The 17550-nt window shown below is 46.8% G+C and overlaps 4 protein-coding genes across 4 annotated transcripts; all 4 read right to left on the reverse strand.

Moving 5' to 3' along the window:
- Positions 1-1443: 1443 nt before the first annotated feature.
- On the reverse strand, positions 1444-4256 carry LOC117850958 (outer envelope pore protein 16, chloroplastic). The gene is made up of 6 exons (XM_034732847.2): positions 3860-4256; positions 3657-3708; positions 2763-2794; positions 2316-2349; positions 2133-2200; positions 1444-1680 (listed from the first exon to the last, which is right to left on the reverse strand). The coding sequence occupies exons 1-6, from the start codon at positions 3971-3973 to the stop codon at positions 1540-1542; spliced, it is 441 nt and encodes a 146-aa protein (XP_034588738.1). The 5' UTR covers positions 3974-4256; the 3' UTR covers positions 1444-1539.
- Positions 4257-4843: 587 nt separating this feature from the next.
- Positions 4844-8265, reverse strand: LOC117847990 (receptor-like protein EIX2). The gene has a single exon (XM_034729298.2). It carries the CDS (start codon positions 8121-8123, stop codon positions 5148-5150), a length of 2976 nt encoding a protein of 991 aa, XP_034585189.1. The 5' UTR covers positions 8124-8265; the 3' UTR covers positions 4844-5147.
- Positions 8266-13255: 4990 nt separating this feature from the next.
- Positions 13256-15281, reverse strand: LOC117847825 (outer envelope pore protein 16, chloroplastic). The gene is made up of 4 exons (XM_072292275.1): positions 14237-15281; positions 14089-14122; positions 13886-13953; positions 13256-13786 (listed from the first exon to the last, which is right to left on the reverse strand). The coding sequence occupies exons 1-4, from the start codon at positions 14447-14449 to the stop codon at positions 13460-13462; spliced, it is 642 nt and encodes a 213-aa protein (XP_072148376.1). The 5' UTR covers positions 14450-15281; the 3' UTR covers positions 13256-13459.
- Positions 15282-15429: 148 nt separating this feature from the next.
- LOC117847826 (outer envelope pore protein 16, chloroplastic) lies at positions 15430-16862 on the reverse strand. Its single transcript, XM_034729110.2, has 5 exons — positions 16580-16862; positions 16436-16467; positions 16196-16229; positions 16003-16070; positions 15430-15890 (listed from the first exon to the last, which is right to left on the reverse strand). Exons 1-5 carry the CDS (start codon positions 16803-16805, stop codon positions 15582-15584), a joined length of 669 nt encoding a protein of 222 aa, XP_034585001.1. The 5' UTR covers positions 16806-16862; the 3' UTR covers positions 15430-15581.
- Positions 16863-17550: the final 688 nt, after the last annotated feature.

Below are 17550 nucleotides of genomic sequence, written 5' to 3' on the forward strand. Positions count from 1 at the left end.
TTACCAAACTTACACATCTCGGCGCCAGCCTTCCTGGTGCCAAGATCCATACGCAGCTGCTGACGCGGATGCCGACGTAGCGGGGGCTTGGCGCCAACCATTGTGGCGCCAAGCTTGGCGCCGTAGATCTTGGCGCCGAGCAGTTATAGCTCTTGACGTTTTGAATGAAATAAGTATAATTATTCCGAGGAGCATGCAACAAACCACATTGTGGTTTAGTTGGCTAGGACATGGGCTTCTTATCAAACCCAAGTCTTTGAGATAGGAGGCCCATGTCCTAGCCAACCGAACTGCAGTGTGATTTGTTGTATGCTCCTCAAAATAATTATACTTATTTCAATCGAAACACTGAGAGGTATTGGGTAATTGCTCGACGTCGAGATCTACGGCGCCAAGCTTAGGGTCAAGATCCACGACGCCAAGCTTGGCGCCACGATGGCTGACGCCAAGCCCCCGCCACTTCGGCATCCACGTCAGCAGCTAGGCATGGACCTTGGTGTCAGGAAGGCTAGCGCTGAGATATGTAAGCTTGACGCTATCGTGGATGGCGCCAAGCTAAGGGTCCAGATTTTGAAATGGTTTCGTCAGAAGCGTATTTGTGAGAATCTTTCAAAAAAAGGCTAAAAAACAAAAGACTCGGCCGGCGGGTGCGAGAGCCCATCACCATGGAAGATCGACCGAGTCGAGGATAGCAGGCGCAAACGAGGGACGAAGTTGAAAAATAATCATCCAAACTAGAGGGGTTTATGAAAATATTTGGATCACGACTATTAATCGCAATCCAAAGCAGGAGGTTTATTGCAAATATTCGGATTGCGACTATTAATCACGATCCAAATCAGGTTATCTGTAAAAATATTGGATCGATCCAAATCGGGGGCTAAATTGAAAAACCGCTTCCTCTCCCTCCCTCCCGCCGCCGGCGCCGGGCGGTCCGCGGCCGGCGTTGATGGCGACCCCGTGGGGCTCCCGTCCGGAAGGAGACCACCTCAAGCTCCTCCAGCTCTTCACCGGCTTCGGCGGAGGACACGCCAGCGACGGCCGACGGGAGGCTTCGCGCTACGGACGCTCTCCCATCCTGTCCGCCACCGCCTGCCGCCGGAGACAAACTTTCTCGCCTGTGATGCATCAGTAGCTACGCCGCGCTTCGCGGTTGCTCCTCAGCGCCGTACGTTGCCTCGCGCCACCGCCTCCCTCGCGTCGCGTCTGACGTCTGTCACTCTGTCGTATCTTGAAGAGGCTGACGATAGAGGCAACTACCTGCGGAAGTGCGAATCCATGTCTGCAACTGCGAAGTGGACACTAGAGATAATGACCCACAGGAAGTGTCATTCACTCAAACAAATCGCCACAGAATCAGTGACAACTGCAAAACCGCAAGGGTAACAAAAAAACGGTTGCTCAGCGAATTCACACGGAGCAGAAGTGCCAAACAGAAACGAATACTGAAGATGGAGGTTTATTGAACTGAACATGGCTTCACTGAAGAAGTCCTTATTCTTAATGTACTACAATAGCACTGCAAACGCAGCTGCATGACTAGGTAAGGCAGTTGATGAACTCAACGGCTGTTGCAACCGCGCCAGCAGTGATGGCGTCCTTGATGATCTTGTCTTTGTGGTTGTTGGTGGCACCAGAGATCAGGGCACCAGACAAGGCGCCTCCGATCATCGCATTCTTCTGCAGGGGAACCGGAACGCAAGAGGGTTAATCAACACCAAAAGATGACTAATGGAATGAACTGGTTACAGATTCTAACATTCTTTTCTGAGAGGAGTCTCTACGTTGTTGTCATACTGTGCTTAATGGTTCCAAACTGTCCAGAAAAGGACCTATCTTGTTCTAGATTTACTGATTTCTAACAAATTAAATTAACATGACGATTATCTGATTTTTGGACAGAGAGATGGGGAACAGATGTTGCAAGAATCTTGATGTATGAGGTACCAGTGCCGTATAGAGCCACAATTTTCACTTGTACTATTTACGGAAAAATCTTAGCCAAACTGTAATGAGGTCTACATTTCAAGTGGGCACTTAACTTTTTCCCCAACAGGAAGGCACATAACATTTCTTAGACTGTTCAATTAACCACAATAAAACTGAAAGATTCATATTCAATAATTTCTTACCCAGTCACTGCGACCACGGACCCTTTCCACTCCATACACCATACCCACATAAACTCCAGCAACAGTACCTGCATATTAGAGAAACAAACACCTAAATCAGTCAGAGCGTAAAAAAAGGGAAAGAAACCATCGCATTTATTTGTGTTTGAAACAATAAACTGTACAAATTGGTCAATTAGTTACCCCAGTATGCACCCTCCTTGCACATTTTCTTCAGCTGCATAGATATTTAGAAAAGCATATTAGTGCAATGCGAACAGGAACTTTGTGAAGAAATAAACCCACAGATACACAACAATGTAGCAATATGCAAAAGAGGAGCAGGGTTTTGGTTCTCATTTCTATCTTGAGGAGCTGCACATCTAACTTCTCAGGTGAAAATGTACTGGATTGAGACTTTAGCTAGAGATTCAGTATTCATAACATTTCTTTTTGGAATCTCAGTAAATCATGATCCATGGGTGATAACGTAAGAGCATCCTTATTAAAAACATTTAGGAAGTTGAAACATAGAATTATCTAACTGGCAAGGTCTAGGAAAATTGAACCACAATATGTTCTCTAAGTGAAAAAGGGAATGGAGCTAGAATAGTTGAAAAACAGGTAGACAAACATCGCGAAAATACTTACCGCATGCTCAAGCTTGTGCTTTGAAACATCCCCTGCAAAGAAACAAGTAAATTTTGTCATAATGTGTGCAAGGGCGCACAGTACCAACTTCTTCTCCTGTTAGGCAGTGAAATATAGCAACAAACAATGCAAGCGTCCCATAATCTTTTGAGCACAAAAAACATGAATACATAATAAAATTACTCTGAAATGCCATTGGACAAATTTAAAGGTGCAGAACAACAGAATTGGCACAACAATAGTAGGGGGCCTGCTAGCAGTGCTTAATTAAAAGGAAGTGAGTTAAAATACTCTAGCAGATTACAAAATACAAAATAAGGAAGAGAAAACAAGAAATAAGAGAAGAAGTGTACAAGCTGGCACATAGCTAGTGTGAGTGCATCAATTAAGATCTGTCGAGGTAACACGATTTTGCACTGGTCAGGTCCAATGTTCAGAACTAAGCGAACCGTCAGTAAGACCATCAAAATTCTTTCCATTTCAGTCATCTAATCGAGACTGAATGTCAAATGCAGGCTACACAAATGTGCAGAAAATTCAGTGTAATACTGAATGGCAAATGCAGGTTATGCAAAATACAGTATGGGGTTGTAATGTTGTATCTGCTCCACTGTTCTGGTCCTTGCAGTTAATTGCGGTTGCAGAGTATGCAGATGTTTTGTGGCAACATATTTTCAATCTCTGACGTACATGCCGCAAAATGAGAACTTTTGCATCTAAAAAGGTCCTGGGCTATGGAACTGAGACTACTAGTGTTATCAACCACATAATCCTTTTTTGTAAAGAGAAAAAGCTAAAAACAAAAATAAGCAGAACAAGGTGAATACAGTATGACTGAACTCGAAGAAGAGCAATGAATAAGAAAAGGGGTAGAAAGCAGGGGCAGAAGAGAACCTCTGTGGAGGCACTCGAAGGTCTCCTCGGCGGCCACCTTGCAAGCGCCGACCTGATCAAGCATTCAACACAACAGCAGGGATCGATTAGAATAGAATAGATAGATGTGAGGCACATTGTAAACTCCTGATGTGCAGGCAGGAAAACAGGGGAGGGAGTGAGGAAGGGGAGGGGACTCAGGTGAGGGAAGAAGGGGAACGGACCGCGCCGATCTTGAGGAAGCCGTCGACGGTGCGGTTGAGGAACGGGTTGCCCATGTCGATGACGACGTCGATCTTGGGCGAGCTGAGCGACCCCGAGAAGCGGCCGTGGGGCATCCTGCCTCCTGTCTCTCTCTTCTCTTCCTTCCCTGGCAGCTCCCAGGCGCTGCGTGTGGCGATGTGAGATGGACACTAGATTCTCTCTCTCTCTCTCTCTCTCTCTCTCTCTCTCTCTCTCTCTCTCGCCTCGGAGAAGATAAAGAATGGGGAAGAGGGCGGTGGCGGTGGCTGCCAAGCCACGAAACCGATGGTGATGATCCCCACGGACAGGGCTTCTCCCCTTGTTTTGTTGCTGCTCCAACAGGCCACAGCACATCCGTCTACTCGCGCCGCGTGAGGCGCGCGCGCCACCATGGATGGATGGTCCTCCTCTCTCCTTTTCCTTGGCGTGGCGTGGCTGGGCTGGCCCGCGTGCCAGCCAGTGCCCCTGCACCTATCTGATCGATCAGGGCTCGCGGACAAGACGAGCCCGCCCGGCCGTCCCCTTCTTCCTCCTCGCCCCGTGTGGTCCGTGGCTCCGTGCAAGCATGGACGGTCCAGAATGTGCCCGTTCCGTGCAAACTGCGGAGTACAGACTGTGTGTTTGCTCTCGTGTAACGCCATGTCATCATGTCACGAGCTCGTGAGTGAGGCTAAACTCCTCTACAGCTCGTACTCTCGCTACCGCATGCCTGGAAAGCATGTAAAAACAGCTTCCTCTGTCAAAAATACCTCTTTTTTCCCCCTGTTAACTGAAAATGACGCGAGAAGTAAGCTCAACCAAGAACACACATGGCATGCATTGGAAACGGGCACATTCTGGACCCTCCTCTCGGTAGGCTCGTCCACGAAACAGAGCAATGCTCAGAAGTATAAGAAAATCATGAATGGACTCACATTTGTTGATATCGGTGCCAACATCTTCAGAAGATCAAATTAAAGGTGAAATAAACCGTAAATGTATATTGGATAAAAGAGGGTATTTGGTCTCAATACATTGTTGGCATTCCAAACGACAAGCAGATCACACAGCAAATAGTGGAGGCTGTCTTACAAATTACACTTAACAGTCTCTTACAGTATAGCACAACAATATATCACGCATTTATATATAATTTTATACCTTGAGAAAGTACTTTAACATGGTTGTGGACGATGTGAACCATCCATTACATAAAAAAACCCAAAGCTCCACAGTCGAAGGTACCAGTCCAATCGGCAAGTCATACATATGCATTTATATAGTGCTTGCTTAGTTTGTATCAGGTTTTCTGAACCATTGTTGCCAAGTGAGTACAGAGAAGACGTGCACCTTGTCGTATAGTTTGTCGAACAGGCTGAAATAGGCATATCTCCAAGTCTTCTTGAACAAAAGGCCACAAAATATTATCCAAAGGCCTAGCAAGAATCCCACGATTAAACCAAGATGAAAATCCATTTGAGTATTGTCATCTTCATACCACATGACGGGACCATCTTGTGTTGGCTGATCTCCAGGGCATGCCACTGGAAGTGGATGCCCGCAAAGATCAGGATTGCCAATGTACATTGAAGCAGGATCGTCTGCCTTGAGAGTGTCTAGTTGATGTCCTGAGGGTATTCTACCTGACAGGTTATTGTAGGACAAATTCAGATAACTTAGCGAAGTCAAATTCGACAAGCTCCAAGGAATTTCACCAGAAAGTTGGTTGTTGGACAAGTCAAGAGACTCCAATGATTGCAGATTGTCAAGCTTATATGAGATATTTCCACTCAATAAGTTTGATGATAAGTTCAAATTTATCAGTCCAAGAAGTGAACCTATTTCTTCTGGGATTTTCCCAGTTAATCTGTTGCAAGAAAGATCGATGCTCATAAAATATACAACATTCTCCCTGTAGTCAAGAACCTGCCCTTTAATTACCAATGACAAGCTATCATTATACAGACCCTCATCAAATGACACATACCCATACCAATAATCTCCTCGGAAAGGATTCTCTATTGGATCTGGAGCCACATCAGTGGTAGTCAGAGCTTTCAAGTTCACAATAGATTGTGGTATAACTCCAGAAAAGGTGTTATTTGCTAGATCAAGAATACGAAGAGAAAAAAGCCTCATGGTTTCAATTGGAATATGACCAGAAAAGTTGTTAGATCTTAACCTTAACATTACCAATTTAGGCATGTCCTCACTTATCCATGTAGGTAGCTTTCCAGTGAATCTGTTTTGAGTCAGATCGAGGAACCTAAGATTGTGGCATTGTTTCAAGAATGAAGGAAACCCACCTGAAAGGCTGTTGTTTTTTAGAAGGATGGTATGGATTTCTAAACTATAAGAGTTTGTAGAATTGACCCTTGAGTTGTCGCTAGATGGCAGGTTCCATTGTTTCAGCTCGTTGCTGGTACAATCAGGTAGTCCCATTGTAAGCAGATTGTTTGAAAGATCTAAGACCTTCAGTTGAGGCCATCGACAAATTGACTCTGGAATGGTCCCGGTTATAGAATTGGAAAAGAGAAGTGCAGCCCGCAAATATGGAGCTCCAAACTTTGATGGCAGGCGTCCATTTAAAGAATTTTTCGAGATGTCCAATATCTTAAGGCTTCTTGGTAACTGTGGTACTGAACCAGTTAAATGATTCGACTGAAGACGAAGCTGTTCTAATGACAATAAGAACTCCAAGTTAAGTGGTAACTCACCACTAATTTGGTTATAAGAGAGGTCTAAACGTATGGAATTAGAAAATGTAGTCCAAAACCAATCTGGAATCCTACCAGTGAGACCTGAATCTGAAATAACAAGGATTGAAATGTTCGATTGCCATCGAAACCAATTAGGAATCTGGGGACCCAAATAACAGGATGAAAAACGTGCAAACTGCAAGTTGAACGGAGGTTCCCAATCCGAGTCCACCATGACTTGAAGATCATTTTGAGACAAGTCGATTTCGTTTAAATTGGTCAAACCAGAGAAGTGATCTTCTGATATCACACCACTGAAGCTGTTATGGTCAATGTACAACACAGTTAAATTTCTTAATGTTCCAATCTCCACAGGCACAGAACCGCTCAAGTGGTTCCTGCTGATGTCAAGCGCGTTTAAAGTAGTGAGGTTTAGCAGCGATTTTATTGTCGTGCCAGTGATGTTGGCCTTCGACAAATCTAGCTCCTGCAAACTATTCCAGGAACATTTTGGTAGCCTCTCTATTAGGTCTGTTATATCCCCACCAATGTTATTCGTGCTGAGGTTTATCATCTGTAAACTGCACAATCTTTTCAGTGTTGATGGTATCATCCCCTCCATGTTATTGCCTCTCATGTTAAGGACCTCTAACATGGTCAAGTTTCCCAACTCATCAGGAAAGGGGCCTGTGAATTCACATAAATATAGGTCTAGACTCTTGAGGCTAGTTACATCCCAGTACCAATTGGGCGCAGCGGGACTGTTAAAAGAGTTGAGGCTTAGGTCAAGTTCCTCGAGAACCGTAAGGTTGTAGTGTGGAAGTGATGGAACGGAACTATTTAGTAGACAATTTTGGAGAGACAGCACTCTCAAATTTGGGAGGGTGTTCATCGAATGAACCCAGTCAACCGCTGCGCTAAGGTCTACATCGCTCATGTCAAGATACTCCAGTGAGCGAAGGCTTGCTAACCATGAAACATCTGATGAATATGTTTGTGCATATTCATATGCATATGTTACGAAATCATTGCGAATGCCGAGATATACCAGTTTGGTGAGGTTGCCTAGATGAGGAGGTACTCGACCACTGAAATTCATGTTAGAGAGATCGAGATATGTCAAGCTCTTCAGAGAACATATGAATTCCGGTATAGGTGTATTGCCCGCAAGAACATTTCCGCTAAGATCTAGATGATTAAGATGGCGTAGGGCAAGAAGAGATGAGCTTATCTGCCCGCGCAGCCAATGAACTTGTGGCACAGCGAATAAATCATACAGGAAGAAATCGTTGCGGAGGTCGAGCTTCACGACGTGGCCTGTCCTGGCGCTGCACGTCACGCCGTACCACCGGCAGCAGTCTTGGCCTCGCCACGATCGCAGCCGTCTGGTGGGGTCGCTGGTGATGCCGGCTTTGAAGGAGAGCAGCGCATCCCTCTCAGCCGCGATGCAGCTGCCGTTGAACATCTCGGCACTGGACACAGACGAAACGGCGACGGTTGGTGCAAGTAGGAAGAGTAGGAGGCACATGACTGCAGCTCCGTGAAAGGACTCTGGCGTAGCAGCCATTGTGTTGTTCTGGTTCAGTTTGCAGTGCTGGGATGAGTAACTGGCAATTTATGGTATTTATGGTATGGGAGTGAGCTATTCAATTCGACATTTCTTTCGATGCGTCGGTGTCAACTTTAATTCAGTCGGTCCAAATATTCGTCCAGGAGTTGACTGGTCCGCTGACCACCGGTCCACTGAGGTGACCCCCTGCTCTGATGGAGATGTTTAACCTCGACGATAACGATGTTTGCTGAGGGGCTTCAAGGGCAGCGGCAGGTTTTAAAGGCCTGGGGAGGTGGCCTAGGCGTGCGCGCCACGACGCGGAGGCGGCGCGGTCCGGCTCGGACTTGAGTTCAAGTCGGGCGTGGGTGGTCGGAGGTGGCGAATGACAAGCGAGCTCCACCTGTCATCGGGTGAGGTGGAGAGTTTGCCGCGGAGTGGGCTGGTGCGGAGGATGGGTCGGCTGCTGGGCTGCTGCGTAGCTGCGAAACTGAGCTGAAAGAAAGAAAGAGCGGGCCGAAAGGAGAAGGAGAAAAGAAAAAGAAAAAGAAAAATTTTCCTATTATTTTAAAAGGGATTCAAACAAATGAATTCAAATATAAATTTGAATTCAAACAACCAAAATCAATGCACCAGCATGAATGCAGCAATAAACTCCTATGATTCATTAATTCAATTTAGAAAAATATTTGAATGCCTAGGAAATTAAATAAAATTTTAGAAAATCCTTAAATCCTTAAACAAGCAAATAAATTCTAGCAAATTCTAACAAATTTTATTAATTTGCAAAAGTAAAAAATGAGGGTGTTACACATTTGCAGCTCCATGAAAGGAGGGTCGTCCGTGTAAATTCAAGTTAGTGGGACTCAGAATGCTAGCTATTCCATTCTTGACCACTACCTTTAAGTCATACTTTTTCTCGAAAGGCCTTCTGAATCATACTCCGTCAACAATGCAATTATCATTCTTTTGCAGAGAAAGATGGATGCGACAAGAATACAATATTACGTAGTGATCGGCTTGATCAAAAGCGCGTGCAAGATAATCAAGAAATTGCGAGCCTGGTTGGATATCAACTTTTGCCAAGCCAATATCGTGGCAAGCCAAAATTAGGGCTTGTTAAAATCAAGACCTACCAAAATTAAGGCAAGAAAAGTTTGTATTCACTTGGTTTAGTGACAAAATATGGCAACCAATATTTTCTTTCGTGTGAGCTTCAAGAATTTTCTAGTGCCTTGCCATGATATTAGCTACAAATGTTGGTGCACCCTTTTTTAGTGCCCCTTTTTTAGTGAACCAAGTTGGGGAAATATTAACGACCTCCTTATACCCCTTAAAACAACAATCATAAAGGTCCAGGCCAACCTGCGGAAATAGCGATCTCCGCCGACCCAGCATAGGCAAGGAGCATCCCACTTCGCCTCGCCCGACCCAGGGCCCCGGGGTCGGACACGCCCGACCCCTCGCTGGCGAAACTCCACCTCGCCCGACCCACGATCCCAGGGTCGGATGCGCCCGACCCCTCGCCATAAGGCTCCACCTCGCCCAACCCCGGGCGTAGGGGGTCGGACCCATCCGGGCCCCCAAGACAAGGGTCCGCCTCGGGCGCAGACCGGCAGACGAGAGCGCGGATCTCGTGGGCCCCCACCGATCTCGCCATAAATGCGCCGCGGCTCTAACGCGCAGAAAGGCGCCCGCGCTCCTCGACGTGACCCGCCACAAGTACCCGTGCAGTACGCTATAGCCACGACCACACAGTCTACAGCGGCCGCGGCCTTCCCTGATTCATCGTAGGACACTCATTGCATGCGTCGCCCGGCACAGGAGGGAGCGCCGCCCGTTCTCGCGCTCAGCCTATCCGGCGATAGGGACGCGATGTCCGTGTTCCACGGGCCATAAGCAGGACAACAGAGGTCAGCCGTCTCCCCCAACGTGCACGGTTGCCACGGCCGAACACCATCATTATGCTCGGCGGCAACGGTCGTCCGGAGGATCGTCGACAGGATCCGGCGACAGCCGTCCTCCTCCGATGGCTGTGCTGATAGGAGACGAAGGCCGGGCAGAAGGCGGCGACCCGGAGACTTGGTCATTTTCCTTATTTTTTACTTAGCTTATCTCTTTTACTTCTCCACACACCTGAGCCCTCCTTGCACTATAAAAGGAGAACCAGGGGCCCCGAGACCAGGAGGACTCTCAAGCCAACAGAACCCACACACTCATCTCACGAGCATCAGTGCACACCCAAGAGACTTGGGACCGGCTCCCTCTCTCGCCTGTTTGTAACCCCTACTACAGACCACGCGTGAGTAACACGAGCAGCTCCTCATACTGGACGTAGGGCTTTCCTTGTCCGAACCAGTCTAACCCCCGTGTCCTCTCACGCTACCATCCGAAACCTTACGCGCATAAAAGAAATTTACTAGCCGTACTTTTGATCCGCTAATCTCGACAACGACACAAGTGATAGCTAAAATTTTTAAGCATGTTCTAATTTTGGTTGGGCAAACTTTGGCACCCAACCAACTCTGCTTGCTTGCAAACCGCTGGCCCTATGATTGGGAGACCTGGTTGTCCCTCAAAGTCAAAAGTTTATTCATAGAAACGCAAAAGTGCGTTCATAAAGCAGTTACACAGTATGTGTACGTGTAAAGCTTGAAACATCAAAAGCTTTTGACTACGTAATGTCTATTGGCCGGGAGCTTTGGTTTTGGTTAGAAATGGAGAGCTTGGATTACCATTATGGTAGCTACATCCTCTCCTCGGCTCGGTTACTCTTAAGGACTTATTCGGTTGATCTCCTCCTAAAGAAATTGGAGGTCATTAAGCTAGATGGGTCGATACTCCTAATGACCAACATATCGTTTTTTTCTTTGCAGCACCGTACCTTGGAAATTTTTACGCATTAAAAGGTTAAGTTTATTTTGGCTTGGAATTGTAGTATATGGCAATATGTGGCCACTGCATCAATATATGTGATTTTTGTTTTAATAATTAATTCCTTCAAACATTGTAAACGTGTTCTTGTTGTTGTTGTTTCCCTGCAGCTGTGTCTCATGGATTGTTTGCCAAGGAATTTATGGCTTTAGTATCAGCAGGCTAGAAAAGGGCGGGCGGTGGAGACAGCGGCGGCGACGGGCGGCGATCTCGCTGGAATTCGCTCGAAAACGAGCATCCGGCCACCGTTCGCGATGAGGTTTGGCTCTGAAGCGAGCTAGGGAGATGACGAACGCGACTATGGTGTCCTTGCGGTGGTTTATCGTGGCAACAGCGGCACGTGGCTCAAAGAGGCGACTCGGCGTGGTGGCGGTAACTCCGGTGAGCTCGTGCGCGCAAAAGAAGGCACAGGAGTGCACGGGATCTTCACGGGAAGCTTCCTCACCTCCTCGCGATGCTTCGGGCGATGATCTTATCGACGGGAAGGCGGCGATGGAGGAGATCGAGGGTGGCGGCTAGCGACTAAGGCTCAAGCTCGGGCGGCGGCGCAGGAGCTCAAGGCGGTAGGGCGCTAGGGTTTGGTGAGGGGCTTCAAGGGCAGCGGCAGGTTTTAAAGGCCTGGGGAGGCGGCCTAGGCGTGTGCGCCACGACGCGGGGACGGCACGGTCCGGCTCGGACTTGAGTTCGAGTCGGGCGCGGGTGGCCGGAGGTGGCGAATGACAAGCGAGCCCCACCTGTCATCGGGTGAGGTGGAGAGTTTGCCGCGGAGTGGGCTGGTGCGGAGGATGGGTCAGCTACTGGGTCGCTGCGCAGCTGCGAAACTGAGCCGAAAGAAAGAGCGGGCCGAAAGGAGAAGGAGAAAAGAAAACGAAAAGAAAGATTTTCCTATTGTTTTAAAAGGGATTCAAACAAATGAATTCAAATACAAATTTGAATTCAAACAATCAAAATCAATGCACCAGCATGAATGCAGCAATAAACTCCTATGATTCATTAATTCAATTTTAGAAAAATATTTGAATGCCTAGGAAATTAAATAAAATCTTAGAAAATCCTTAAATCCTTAAATAAGCAAATAAATTCTAGCAAATTCTAACAAATTTTATTAATTTGCAAAAGTTGAAAATGAGGGTGTTACACATTTGCAGCTCCAAGAAAGGAGGATCGTCCGTGTAAATTCAAGTTAGTGGGACTCAGAATGCTAGCTATTCCATTCTTGACCACTACCTTTAAGTCATACTTTTTCTCGAAAGGCCTTCTGAATCATACTCCGTCAACAATGCAATTATCATTCTTTTGCAGAGAAAGATGGATGCGACAAGAATACAATATTACGTAGTGATCGGCTTGATCAAAAGCGCGTGCAAGATAATCAAGAAATTGCGAGCCTGGTTGGATATCAACTTTTGCCAAGCCAATATCGTGGCAAGCCAAAATTAGGGCTTGTTAAAATCAAGACCTACCAAAATTAAGGCAAGAAAATTTTGTATTCACTTGGTTTAGTGCCAAAATATGGCAACCAATATTTTCTTTCATGTGAGCTTCAAGAATTTTCTAGTGCCTTGCCATGAGTTTAGCTACAAATGTTGGTGCACCTTTTTTTTATGAACCAAGTGATGGCTAAAATTTTTAGGCATGTTCTAAATTTTGGTTGGGCAAACTTTGGCACCCAACCAAGCAGGCTCTGCTTGCTTGCAAACCGCTGGCCCTATGATTGGGAGACCTGGTTGTCCCTCAAAGTCAAAAGTTTATTCATAGAAACGCAAAAGTGCAGTTCGTTCATAAAGCAGTTGCACAGTATGTGTACGTGTAAAGCTTGAAACATCAAAAGCTTTTGACTACGTAATGTCTTTTGGCCGGGAGCTTTGGTTTTGGTTAGAAATGGAGAGTTTGGATTACCATTATGTTAGCTACATCCTCTCCTCGGCTCGGTTACTCTTAAGGACTTATTCGGGTGATCTCCTCCTAAAGAAATTGGAGGTCACTAAGCTAGATGGGTCGATACACCTAATGACCAACATATCGTTTTTTTCTTTGCAGCACCTTGGAAATTTTTACGCATCAAAAGGTAAGTTTATTTTGGCTTGGAATTGTAGTATATGGCAATATGTGGCCACTGCATCAATATATGTGATTTTTGTTTTAATAATTAATTACTTCAAACATTGTAAACGTGTTGTTGTTGCTGGTGTTTCCCTGCAGCTGTGTCTCATGGATTGTTTGTCAAGGAATTCATGGCTTTAGTATTCATCAATGTGATGTTTACATCCAAATTTGTTATTTGGGCCGTCAAATTTTGATGAAAACTTGAATGAAAACAGATACACGATCGATCGAGAGCGAGCCTGGAGCTAAAACATTTCCTTTTGTTAAACGGGCAGGGCCAGGCGTGTGGCGCGTGAAAGGATAGCCCAGCCCATTTATGATGATGGATCCGCCGTCCTGAATTGCAGAGGCAGCTCCACACCTCGGCCCATGACCCATGGATCCACGTCTTGGCGGCGGCGTTCCCATACGTATAACTCGGCACCACTTCGACCTTCGCTCGTTTTGTTGCTGCTGGCATCACCAGACTTGACGACACCCAGATCGACGCGAATGCGATGGCCGATGAACTCAGCAGCGGCTGCGATGGCGGCTCCGGCGATGGCATCCTTGACCACCTTGTCTCTGCGGCTGTTCCTGCCGGCGCCGGTGGCAGCAGACATGACCGCACCAGCTAGGGCGCCTCCGATCACCGCGTTCTTCTGCAGGACCAGAAACAACAGCAACATAAAAACTGAAGATCGGTACAGACAGCTGCGATGCCGATCGACCAATTCAAAGCTCCCTGAAAACATATTTACCCAGTCAGTGCGACCACGCATCTCCTCCACCGTAGACTCCATGGCCCCATAAACTCCAGCAGCAGTACCTTGACAAACAATTCAAGGAATTGTTGTTGGAGAAAGAAGAAACAGTGATGATCAAGAGAGTGCTAGGAGATGAAGGATATGGACTCTGTCATTGAGCTAGTCTGAAACAATCTATCAGTCAGCTGATTACTTACCCCAGTATGCGCCCTCCTTGCAAATTTTCTTCAGCTATGCATATTGATAGGAAGAAAGACTTAATAAGCTATATATGATATCCCACTGCATTTTGATGTAAGTTGCAACAAACAAGTAGCATGCATGATGTTGATGATGTGTGTTTACCGAATGCTGAAGCTTGTGCTTCGAAACGTCCCCGGTGGCGAAGCAGTGGAACGCGTCCTCGGCGGCGACCTTGCAGGCGGCGACGGCGGCGGCGTTGCGGAAGGCGCGCACGGCGCGGTTCAGCACGGGGCTGCCCGCCGCGATGCCATTGTTTGGCCACCACCGCGACCCCAGCCACACCACCTCCACCCAGAATTCTACGAGCTCAGGCATTTCGTCGATCTCTTCCTGAATCTCTCTCTGCGACTCTGCGCAAGTACCAAGATGGATACAACAAGTTACATACTACTAGAAGGGATGCAGAAGCAAGGAACTCTTTCGTTTTTTAGTTAAGTTTTGGAGAAACGCAGATGCAGGAAGCAAGGAACTTAACCTTTGCTTTGGTAGTATTTGGTATCGAATCGAATTATCATCGATCAACACAGGGATGGAGTGGAGTTGAGGGAGGGAAGCAAAGCATGCACAAGTATTAGGCCCCCTGTCACAATGAGCCGGGCCAATGGCTTTATTGTGGTTTACATCTAACATTTCAATTTTTTAGGCATCATCCAACATTACAAGCACGCAGGTTTTCAGCCTTTCAGGTGCAGGCGAGCGAGCCCTAAGGCTGAGGGATGGGGAGGAAGAAGAAGAGGATCGGTCAGCCGTGTTATTTTCCGCACTCATCTCAAATATTAGAAGGTCGATAAGTTTTTTCCTTTCGGAAGATGGATAGGATCTCCGAGTGCCACCTGAGGTAAAAGTTTTTTCTAAGGCCGGCTGGGTCCGGTCTTATCCAGACGGCCTTGACTTACCAAAGCTAGGAGTTGAATAGAACCTTGTAGCTTTTGACTTATTTTTTTGAATTGTTAAGAGCTTAATGGTTGGTCGCTATTGAATTTGCATCATTTTCAAAACAAGTGCGTGAAATTTCGCACAAAAGTACAAGTACACTTGCCTTCCTTTCCCAACTTTTCCTCAGTAGGGACTATACTGCCTAACTTCCTTTCTAGAGGAAACGGGAGACTTATTATTCACAAGCCTTTTTTACGGCTTGTGTTCTCGAAAAAAAGCCTTTTTTACGGCTTGTGTTCTCGAAAAAAGGATTAGTATAAAAATATTTGACGGTCTAGATTAATTGCGTACTATTGAAATCTTCACCTATGATATGGGTAGTATACAAAAGTAGTATAGGTAGTATAAGGGTACCATGGTAAAAAAATACGGATGACGTTACTAAAATTTTAAAGGTACCCCGGCAAAAGAATACCTATGGTTCGCGAATGAGTGGATTTGCATGTAAAGAACCATTTCCCAAAGCAGGCTGGGCTAGCTTGCCCGATAAAAGGACATTTTGCAGGCGGCGTCAGTCCTTGGCCCACAGCCCACAGATCCAATCGGTGGCGTTTTTGAATTCCCAAGATTTTACCATTTTGGCGCCACTTTTATTGGCATCTTGGGGCACCTCCCATATTTTAATCTGCTCAATTTCATCGGTATCCTCGAGTCTAATGGGACCGAAAACGACGTGCCTGCGGTGGCTGATGAACTCAACAGCCGTTCCAATGGCGCCACCGGCGATGGAATGCTTGATCACCTGCTTGGTGTCTCTGTGGCTGCTGTTGGCGGCGGAGATGAGAGCACCAGCTAACGCGCCTCCGATCATCGCGTTCTTCTACACGATCGATCGATGGAGTACCAAAAATAACAATGTAAATGGTGAAGATTTCTGCAGACATCAGAAAAACATGGCTCCCTCAAATCATTGGATCAGTGTTCGTGGTTACCCAGTCAGAGCGACCGCGCATCAGCTCCAATCCATACTCGATGGCCTCAAAAGCTCCAGCAGCAGCGCCTGCGTGCAGATTTGATTTGTGAAAGAGAGAAACATCTGATCGACCAGAAGAGGGCGAATTAAAGGAGATTATGGATTGATGCCGATGCAAACAATCAAGTTTGGAAAACAAGTAACAGAATTACCCCAGTACGAACCCTCCTTGCACATGTTCTTCACCTGCATACATAATAGATATTCGAGCAAAGATTAAAGTATACTCGGATTAACAAGTTCGATGTTAAATGTATATACTCGGATACTCCCTCCAATAACAAACAAGTGATGTTTTTCTTAGACATTGACATGGTCTTCTAAACACAGATTTTTGTTTTACTACAACTTTTTATTACTAATATAGTGAAGAAATCTATGAAGGTACTCACTGAATGCTTAACTTTGTGCCTTGAAACACCCCCTGCAAACAAAAACGAAAGTTTGTTGGCGAAAGATAAAATTGATCAAGTAAGGAAATGAGATGCTGATGAGCAGAGCGCCGCAGATTATAAATGATGGATCAAGAAAGAGACCTGTTGTGAGGCAGTCGAAAGCATCCTCGGCGGCGACCTTGCAAGCGGCGGCGGCGCCGACGTTGAGGAAGCTGCGGAGGGCGCGGTGCGACAGCAGGAAGCCATGGAGCTTGGGGTTCAGCACGGGCCTGTCCATCTCGATGCTCACCGTGATGGTGCTCCGCCGCGGCAGCCCTAACCAGACGGCCTCAGCCTCGAATGATTCGGCTCCCGTGATCTTGGCCATCTCTCCCTGTCTCTCGCTCGCAGCGCCAAGAAAAAGAAGAAGCTCCTACTAGAATGAATGACCTCACTGAACTTTTGTGTGGAATGCCAGGTGCTGCAAGCAAGGAATTCCTTCTTTTTTCTTTTGAAAAAAGAAATGGATACTGCAAGCAAGGAACTTGGGCTGAGAGACTAAGGCAAAGAAGCACCACTGCCCTTTCCGTAACGGGCCGGCCCAAGGATTTCTACCGGGCCAGACCACCTGCGGCAGTAAAGAAGGCCCATGGGCTGCATCCCGTCTTCGACTGTAGTGCCCTTCTACGGAAATCCTATCCATCTTCAAGAAAAATTTTTAAGCCTTCCAATATTTAAGATTCGTGCAGGAAATGAGATCCATCAGATCTGCATCAACTGCGCTGTCGTCGCGGCCACCCCTGCTCGCCGTCACGCGCTCGTGTGCTGCCGCCTGACGCCACCCTCCCCTCCCGCCCCCACCACCGTCACGCTGCCCCGCGCCGCCACAACCGACTGGCACCGCCACCCCGACCCGTGCGCGAGCTCGCCGGTCGCCAGAGTCGGAGAAGAAGGTTAGATTAACTTTTTTTAAAATGTTGGTGCAACTTTTTTCGAATAAATATTGGTCCAATAATTTTCAGTGGACCGTTATCAAATGGACTTTCGGTAGTCATACCTGTAGTTGCTGTGCTGGGTGATGCGCGATTTGCTGGGCTTTCGTGGGCTTACATTTCTTGTACATGCGCAGGAGC

The sequence above is a fragment of the Setaria viridis genome, chromosome 3 (genome assembly GCF_005286985.2).
Source record: "Setaria viridis chromosome 3, Setaria_viridis_v4.0, whole genome shotgun sequence".
NCBI lineage: Eukaryota > Viridiplantae > Streptophyta > Magnoliopsida > Poales > Poaceae > Setaria > Setaria viridis.

What these genes read in the sequence shown, in the direction of transcription:
- LOC117847990 (XM_034729298.2), bottom strand. Translation starts at nt 8,123, where the DNA reads ATGGCTGCTACGCCAGAGTCCTTTCACGGAGCTGCAGTCATGTGCCTC.
- LOC117850958 (XM_034732847.2), bottom strand. Translation starts at nt 3,973, where the DNA reads ATGCCCCACGGCCGCTTCTCGGGGTCGCTCAGCTCGCCCAAGATCGAC. An exon ending in AGCACAAGCTTGAGCATGCG is followed by an intron (nt 2,350 to 2,762) that starts GTAAGTATTTTC and finishes ATATCTATGCAG; the next exon opens with CTGAAGAAAATGTGCAAGGA. An exon ending in CAAGGAGGGTGCATACTGGG is followed by an intron (nt 2,201 to 2,315) that starts GTAACTAATTGA and finishes TCTAATATGCAG; the next exon opens with GTACTGTTGCTGGAGTTTAT.
- LOC117847826 (XM_034729110.2), bottom strand. Translation starts at nt 16,805, where the DNA reads ATGGCCAAGATCACGGGAGCCGAATCATTCGAGGCTGAGGCCGTCTGG. An exon ending in TTTCGACTGCCTCACAACAG is followed by an intron (nt 16,468 to 16,579) that starts GTCTCTTTCTTG and finishes TTTTGTTTGCAG; the next exon opens with GGGGTGTTTCAAGGCACAAA. An exon ending in TGCGCGGTCGCTCTGACTGG is followed by an intron (nt 15,891 to 16,002) that starts GTAACCACGAAC and finishes TCGATCGTGTAG; the next exon opens with AAGAACGCGATGATCGGAGG.
- LOC117847825 (XM_072292275.1), bottom strand. Translation starts at nt 14,449, where the DNA reads ATGCCTGAGCTCGTAGAATTCTGGGTGGAGGTGGTGTGGCTGGGGTCG. An exon ending in CAAGGAGGGCGCATACTGGG is followed by an intron (nt 13,954 to 14,088) that starts GTAAGTAATCAG and finishes TTGTTTGTCAAG; the next exon opens with GTACTGCTGCTGGAGTTTAT. An exon ending in TGCGTGGTCGCACTGACTGG is followed by an intron (nt 13,787 to 13,885) that starts GTAAATATGTTT and finishes CTGGTCCTGCAG; the next exon opens with AAGAACGCGGTGATCGGAGG.